General features: G+C 44.1%; 1 protein-coding gene across 1 annotated transcript; it reads right to left on the reverse strand.

Annotated features, from left to right (window-relative positions):
• Nucleotides 1-286: 286 nt before the first annotated feature.
• On the reverse strand, nucleotides 287-5,107 carry LOC109770114 (CRM-domain containing factor CFM3, chloroplastic/mitochondrial). The gene is given in 10 exon segments (XM_073500302.1): nucleotides 287-910; nucleotides 1,170-1,259; nucleotides 1,350-1,409; nucleotides 1,494-1,786; nucleotides 1,877-2,033; nucleotides 2,193-2,540; nucleotides 2,938-3,068; nucleotides 3,159-3,513; nucleotides 3,571-3,678; nucleotides 3,825-5,107. Coding segments are annotated over 10 exon segments (2,862 nt in total). The 5' UTR covers nucleotides 5,061-5,107; the 3' UTR covers nucleotides 287-826.
• Between the last annotated feature and the right edge of the window lie 3,791 nt (nucleotides 5,108-8,898).

Consider the following 8,898-nt stretch of genomic DNA (forward strand, 5'->3'; position numbering starts at 1 on the left):
TTCCCGCATGTGAATTTTTTATTTGTCATTTTGTTCGTTGCAATCCGTAGATACATTTCCTTGGCGTTTTTTCTTGCACACATTTTGCCACTACTCCCTTCATTCACGAATACAAAATGTTCTTATTCTTTTGTGAATCGGGTGTATATAAACATGTTTTAGTATGTTTGTTCACTCATTTCAATTCGTATGTAATTTAAAATATCTAAAACATCTTATATTTGTGAACAGAGGGAGTACAATAAAAAAGATTCTAAGATATTTTTGTGGTCCAATCCTACAAACAAAGAACACCCCAGGAATTACTTTTTCAAAATACAATTCCTCATTTTCCACATGAAAACATACATCCCATCCAAACAGGCACAAACGAACACATGAATTTTGCAACGGCTCAGGAGAATAGATAGAACACTACATACACACAGTAATCTACAGCTGCTGCAGAAGGAACGCACCGAAGCCTGGTTCATACACACTTCCACCTGCAAACCTCCTCTTCCGAAGAAACACCAGCCATGTGTTAAGAGGAAACCTTGTTTGAGTCTACATTTTGACAAGGGGCATGGAGGTGCCCGTGGCAAATGCAAAATGATGCCACTGAAGTGACATCCTCATTGGTGGTAAGGAACCATATGAACCACATACTGGCAACATCTTCAGTGGAAGGCTACGTACATGCTATCGGTGTGCTGTAGCAGTGCCGAACTCCAAACCACACGGGCATGCGTCGCCTTACCGATTGGAACTTTGCCTTGTTCTGACTATGTGGCCACGCGAGGGAACGACACTGGCCTGGAGTTTCATCGGTTAAAACTGCCACAACTCAGAGATATTCGTTGGAATCATCGTCGGCATCGTCCTCATCGTCGCTGCCGTAAGTTTGCAGGTAAGCTTCATCCCCTTCATCCTGCGACAGCAGAAGCTACCTATCAGCATCTTGGTTTTTAGAGGCAATCGCCTCAAGCAACTTAAAATCATACGAGACTAATATTAGTATCTGAGATAGTACTTAAAAAAAACTGAAGTATCTGTGATACTGAGACGATATGCAAGGACACATGTACATTGTGATTGTAGAGAGTGCTTGAAAGGGATCACTCTAGCTTGCGGGAAACGGTTCTTTAATGGAGTATTTTGCTAAGCCAGCCTGGCCATGTATGATTTACCTGTATATTATCATCATCTGAAGACAAATCGTCCTCAACCGTTTGGAGTAACTCTGCGTCCTGTTTTCTCCCAGCCGCCCTCATCTGTACCTGATGATGATAACAAAGGTGTAGCGCATCATCAAGAAGAGCTAACATGGAAAAATTAAATTCGATGAAATCAGATATAAATTGCCTTACAAGCTGTGACTTCAACTTCCAGATCTTGTGTCGCAGAACTGAGATGTGATGATTTAATGCCTGAAAATGTTCAGCCATCCGATATATAAAAGGCAAGTACAAATTGTACAAAAAGAGGAGGATCAGAGTTTACGGTTGAGTTACCTCTCGTCTTTGGAGCTCAATGGACCGTGCCATTGCCCGTCTCCTTGTCAATAGGTTCCGTGGCTTTAAAACTTGGGGCCTTTTATAGTTCTTACCACGGTAGAAAGTGATTGAATATCCTTTTGTTGTCTTGTCAAGTGCAATGAGCACACCTCCACTTTCAGCTTCTAGAGAGATAGCAATATGTTTAACTTGTTCAAAGGTCTTCCCCTTCACAACAATTTTGACCAATTCTCGATGCTTCCAGTGAAAGTGCATGTTTTGCACAGTACCATCAAAAACTTCCCGCCTGCCTACGAAATTTTAACAAACAGAGGTAAATCATGAGATGTTCACCTATGCGTTCTACATTGCAACTTCTATGTGAAAAGTTTCAGTTGTACCAAGCATCAAAAAGGCCTTCATTTTCAGGCCAATTCTGCGGAATAGGAAACGCTCCTCGTCTGTAACAGTTTCCAGATCAGTTGGAAGCTCTGCTGGAGAGAGATATTCCTGAACTTTCGCCAAAGCCATCTCTGCTTTTGCAACCTTTGTTTTCGCCTGGACATACATAAGAGTTGTTATTAATTTTTACTATATATAGACTGCAATGAGATTTTCTAAATATGGAGAGAGAAAGTGCCATGCTGTCTCGGAAATGAACAATGAAAATAGGAAAATATAGACTTCCACTCTACATGTATATTTTGAAGAACATACCAAAATCAGTTTTCTCTTCATGTTCTTCAAAAGAGAGGTATGTTTGGCCAAAATCAAACAATTATTCTCCTTTTTCCTCAGCTCGTCATTAAGTGAATCTCCCCATCGAGATGTGGCTTCTCTAGTTTCTGCAAGAGTGCCAGCAACTAGAGGATTCTTTAATGCTTTGGGGATGGGAGTAATTGAGTCTGATGCTTTGAGCCTGGCCAGCTCTTCCTGTTCCTGCTGAGTAATTGCGTGTTGTTGCTGTTCCACCAAGACCTTCCTTACTTTAGGTGTCACGAAGTCATTTCCCCTATAGAAAATAATATACTCCTTGTTCCTCGAAACAAGTACTCCTGTCAATTTCTGCATGTGTTTTGTTACAAAGATTCAAGACACACGTTCTCATGAAAAAACATGCATAGGCTGTAACGTGAGGAGGGACACAATGATCATATTCAGAGTTCAAAACATACTTCAGAAGAATCAACAGGGAAAGATAAAAGATAGAACAGTACAAAGGAGATACAACAACAAATATATCCATTCATGGAATTGCTTTCTCAGCAACTCACTCTTCAAGGTTTCAAACAGTATGATTTATGTAATAAATATCGAATCAGTCATAAGGGGCAATTGCTAACATACTGCATCCTCATAAAAAAAGTAAGCAAAAGCAGAAAATCTGCATATAAAGCAATCTCATGTGATTTTAAGCATTTCGATAATGTGGTATAATGATCTTAAAATATGTCCGATTTACCTAGATTTCCTCCGCCATTCTATCGTTGCATGTGCTTGGCACCCCCCTCTTGATGGCAATCTTTACAATAGAACTTTTCTCCCATACTTTAACAATAGCAGCAGCTAAGCCTTGGTGTTCCCTGTTTCTCCCTGTTCACAAATATGTAAAAAAAGTGTGAAGAAATAATTGAAGCTTAAGTACAAGTAATTACAAGCAAGCAACTTCACAAACTCCAGTACCTAGAGCGAAATGTGGAGCAGTTTGTCTAGCAAGTCTACGCAAAGCTGTCATTTCCTTATCTTTCAAACTAATTTTAGTCCTATAAGGAAGTTGCCTAAATGGTGGCTTGTACCCTGGAACTAAACCGGGAAGCAAGTCAGCATCCACAGGGATGGGGCTGCGACCAGACCAATCCTTGTACCGTGGTCCCAACTGATCCAAGAAGCTATCGATATCAAACGTTTCCGTAGCTTCTTGAGAGAAATTCATGATAGATTTCGATCTTTTCACATCGTCTGCACTTGACTTTTGCAAATTGCGCTCAATAATTGGCTTTTGAAAATCATGCTCAACAGTTGGCTTTTGCAAGTTACGCTCTTCAGAGCTGCGTACAACACCAATGGCATCGCCAGCATTTTCAGATGAATCAACTTCCGCAATTTTGGCGTATGACTGCATGCATCGAAGGTTGTAGTTCATTCCTCAATATAAGACAATCGACCTCCCTGACCTCCATATCACAGTTTCTCCAGTCCTGTCCTGATTGACAATAACAAAGACCACAAATGCCTATCAGATTTCACTGAATCGAAAACATCGTAAAATAGAACACATGCTTTTGCTCAATCAGTGGCTGTAGTGATAAGGCAAATCAAAGGGGCGCAGAAGGCCAATGCAACAGGTACCTCTAGTATCTCATGGGTTCTCTTCATGTTCAGGCTGGGAGGCCCTTCAAACCTCATCTTGACCACCTCGCCCACCTTCCATTTACTGTGGATGCTCTCCACAATGGCATGTGTAACCCCTCCTGGACCAACCCTCATCCTCTCCTTCATCCTCAATGCAGCGTCTCTAAGCCTCCGCAGCTCTGGTTCCGGTATAGTCCTCTCTGCCAACTTGGTGTTGCTATGCCTCCCTCGGTTGTCACCATCAAACGCATTCCCCTCCTCCCTCTCCCATGGAAGGAGCACAGAACCCAGCTTCTGGACAAAATCTTCCCCTTCGGAGCTCCCAATTGTGGCACTTTCCTCCATCGAATTCCTGAGTGTGTTGACAATTGAGCTTACACTGCTTCGCCTTATACTCCTGTCGAACCCACCGCCTGTGGAAGCTTGGTCCTCCAGTATAGAATCCAGCGGAAAAGAAGAACTTGTTGCCGGCGCAGCAGAATCCTCATCCTCATACAATTCCTCTTCTAAGTTCACTGTCATTGGCTCTTCTTCCAATACCTCACTGTTGTCCACCCACTCTTCGTCTTCATCCTCCGAATCTAGCTCATCATCGAACACACCATTCCTGACAGCCTCTTCCTCGTCTCCGCCCACCGGACCCGAAAGCAGCCGGCCGACGACGGTGGGTCCTTCTTGCCCGTGCATCCACGGCGCGGAGACCGGCCGGCTCCCAAGAAGGTAGGTCGGTTGGGAACGCGACTCTTCGTCCCGGTCATGGGCCGCCTCGCCGTGTGCCACGCCGTCATTCCCCTTGTCCTTGCCCTCTCCAACACCGCCGCCGCCATCCTCCGAGGAGTCGTAGTCGAAGTACTCGACGATGGACCGCAGCGTGGCGCTACTGGGCTCATGATCCTCCGCGCCCTCGTTTTGTCGGTGAGCCGGCTGCGGCTGCTGCCGCTGCCAGGGGAAGGAGGCGCGCTGGGAGGGCGCCCTCGCGGACCAGCGGCGGAGCGCCTGCTCCTCGAAGCTCGGCTTCAGGTTCCTCCTCTTCTTCTTCTTCCTTGTCTCCGTGCCCCCGTCTAGCGCCGGCGCCTTGTACGGCGAGGAGGTGGATGGGGAGGGCGCCGAAGCGGGAGGGCGAGGAGAGGAGACGCTGCTGATACAGGTGGCGCGCCGCGGCCGCGTCGATCGGAGGGTGGAGGGGAAGGGGGGTTTGGGTGAGAGGGCCGGGGGCGGGAAGAGCAGTGCCATTGGAGGGGACGAGCGGAGCTTTGGGGAGGGAGTGAGGGAGGTGGGGAGATGACGAAACGAGGAGGATATCGTGGGTTTACTTGTTGGACCTTGCTTGGGCCCCCGGCGTCTACTTCTTGGGCCTGTTGGGAGTACCATCATCCATATGGGTCCTTTTTGCTAAAGAAAGAAAATTATATATAGGTCAACCTCCTCCTAATCTGGACAAGTATCTTAAGTCACTACTAAGCTCCTTGGGAATGGGGCCTCCTCATGTAGAAAAAATAATGGAGCCTCCTGATGCATCGAGGTAATTGCATTCGTGGGTGAATTGGTTGTCCGATGCGGTTGAGCCTGTCCGCAGGTGAATGTGGCGATCCTACATTGGTCTTTAAAACCGTGAACATTTTTTAATTCATGAATGTTTTTCAAATTTATGAACATTTTGAAATTTGGGGAAGTTCTTTTGAGATCTGGAAATGTTTTCTGGGCATTTTTTAAAATTAGAGGGCATTTCTAAAATTTTGGGGAAGATTTTTTGAAATTCAAGAATATTCTATAAATTTGTGAACATTTTATAAATTGTATGAAAATTTAAATTCACGAGTACTTTTTCAAGTATGTACACGTTTTTTAACAATGTTTACAAAATTTGTGAACGTTCTTTTATATTTTAGAAGCATTTTAAATATTATCTCTGTTTTTTCGGTTTTCCTTCCTCTTTGTTACTTGTCTTCGCTTCTATTTGGAGAGCCCTATGTGAATGTCGTGATGCGTTTAAGCTCAGGATTACCCTCGAATTGGCATTGGGAATGAGACGAGCTATTTTGACGATAATTGTATCCCTAGCGATTTCAAGTTAAGGCTGGTGTGTCCGATTTCTTCTCATCCACCTCAGAGGGTTAGTGAACTAATTGATGACGCGACATGCTCATGGAATAGTACTATGGTACGTGCCCACCTACTTCCGATGGATGAAGATGCGGTCCTGAATATACCCTTGAGTATGGTTACCCAGGACAACACATGGGCTTGGCATTATGAGAAGACAGGGAGATTCTCGACCAGACCGTCTTATAGATTGCTCGTAGACACAAAATCTCAAAGAGAGGCTTGGCTGGAGAACAAGTAGGGGAGTTGAGATGTGCAATGATCAAGGAAAAGTTGGACCAAACTTTGGAGTATTGATGTTTCTTCTAAGGTGAAGGTGTTTGTTTGGCGGTTAGCAAAATATCATTGCCAACTACAGATGTTAGGGCGCATCGAAACATGATGGACTCGGATTACATTGCTGTGAGTAAGTAACTGTTTGAGACACTTGGCTCTCGACCTCGACTTCAACCTGTTGGAACATGCGGTATGCTACGCTGGCGCCAAATGAAAATTTTCTACCGCGCACCCAAGATCATGCTATTAGAAATAGATCACGAGATCGGGTTTACCACTAGACGCGCAGTCACCGCAACGAAAGTAGAGTTGGTGATCTCCCTCGAACAACTCCCCACGGATCCCTCAAACAACTCCTTACGGTTCCCTCGAACAATTCGTCCAAGCACAGCATATGTGATGCCTCCAAGGTATCCACACGTACAGGGAGTAGCGTCGGGCGGCGAACTGCTAGGTCCGAACGCTCGATTTTGGGGCATGGGGAGCGGCGGTGACGGCGGTTGTCCAGGGAGGACAAAGATCAAACCTAAGTGGTGTGCCCACTCCCTTTTATATAGACCTCCAAGGTGGGCTCAACACTTGAGACCCACTAGGAGTCCATACCCATTTTCCACTCATATCCAATCCAAATGGGCCGCTGTCCCTTAAGTGTGCGACCCTATAGGTTCACATACACATAGACAAGACCAGAGTCGATAGTTGATAGCGGCTCCTAGCAGAACATGCTAACTCCCATGTGTGCTTAAAGTCGTTAGATGAACCTTGACAATGTGTCATATTGTGACGCCCCCGTTTATAATCATGCACTAATCATCCACGCAGCATGCACGATCACGAACAATGACTCCATGTTAATATCACAACACAACTCTACAACACAAATTAAACATAAACTTTATATACAAATCCAGGTCACGAGCACCCATATTATCAGTACATATAGCAAGTTAGGTCTGGGTAAAGATAATGTTAGACAAGCTTTGCCTTAAGAAGGCTGAGCATAACAATGACACTAGATCGAAAAGGCACAAGCCTCCTGCCTGGGACCTCCTCGATGTCGATCTCCTCGTAGTAAGCACTATTGGAATAACCTGCATCCGCAGTGCTACTACCTGTTGCAGCAACCGGGTTGAAGGAAAAGAATAGCAAAGCAACAGTGATTACTCATCCAAAGTACTCGCAAGACTTACATCACAACTATGCTAGTTATGCATCGGTATCAAAGGAAATAGGCTATATCTTTGGACTAAACTGTAGAAATGCTATAATAATGAGGGAACTCAAAGTAACAACTACCCACCGGCATCTTGCAGCATGAGGTGAGAATGAAGCTTCTTGCAGCAATAGAAGAGAATGAGAAGAATCCTGCAACCTTGAAAGAGAAAGAGCGCAAACGAATACAAATAACAATTACAGCAATGCACTACCCTTGGATCCAATTCCCGTGAGAAAGTGGTCCTCGAGCGTGCTATAATTTTTGATGAATTTTATTAAGTATCCAGTTTAAGTTGTAGAAGCTCAGGGTACAACACCAAATCGTCTATTACCATAGACGCGGCTATTCGAATAGTTTAACCTCCCTGCAGAGGTGCACTACATTTCTCGATACGCTTGATTACCTCTGGCCGGGCACACTTTTCTAGGTAATGTTTAGCCTCCGATAATCGACACGCCGAAGTCCTAACTAGGCTCTCCAGAGAGGTCAACATGGCGGTCTACATCCTAAGCGTGAAGGGTTCATGGACCGATCACCGTAAGCGCTCCTCCACGTTACATGGACGGACCAACCTCACCTCATCCGGAAGATATCTGTTGATAAATTGTGACATCTGATAAAGCTTTCGGAAGGAATTGATAACGCCGAGGATCCCATATTACCCCGTGCGGTGTATATATGCCATTGACAATATCAGAAGCTCATAGTTAAGCTAAAAGCAGCGACTAGCTTGGGGATGACCGTCATTTTCAGTAGTCTCCCTGATCAAACTAGAGGTTAAGGAACCATGCATAGCACTGAATAGGGAACCGCCGAATACACCAGCTACACCTAACATGTGGAATGGATGCATAAGGACCAAGAACTACGAGATCACCCCTTTCATTATGGGGTGACAAAAGGATCGTACCATTGGAACCTTTTTTTCATGCTTTTCCCACGGTCTGGAGAAAACAACAATCAATAGGACTTTCCTAATCCTCTCTTCCTTTCAGGAAGAACGTGAAATCCTTTTTTCTTAAATGGGAGCAGAGCAGGTTTGAAAAAGGAATGTCTAGCTTATGTCTCCACAGTCTATTATTTGTATCCCCAAAACATTATGCAATTAAGAATATACGGCTATTCTTAAAAAAGGTGATCCTGACTTTTTAAGGATAAAAAGTGATCCCAACTACTTTTATTATACATATCCTACCTCATCAAAGACCCACCACAACATGCATGGAAAAAAGTTTTCTTTATATCATGTCATTTGTATTTAATAAATATTTTCCAACTATACAATATACTCCAATACAAAGTAGTACTACTAAAGCTGCGACAATTAATATGGATCAAAGGGAGTATAGAAATTTTACCTGCTAGAAAGAAAAATGATTGTCTTACACGGTTCATTTTTTTAGTACTAAAAAAAGAAGCAGTGTTCATCTCGCAACATGGCTTAGAAAAGAACAAATAGCAGAAAGCAAACACATG

The sequence above is a fragment of the Aegilops tauschii genome, chromosome 5 (assembly GCF_002575655.3).
Source record: "Aegilops tauschii subsp. strangulata cultivar AL8/78 chromosome 5, Aet v6.0, whole genome shotgun sequence".
In the NCBI taxonomy this organism is placed as follows: Eukaryota; Viridiplantae; Streptophyta; class Magnoliopsida; order Poales; family Poaceae; genus Aegilops; species Aegilops tauschii.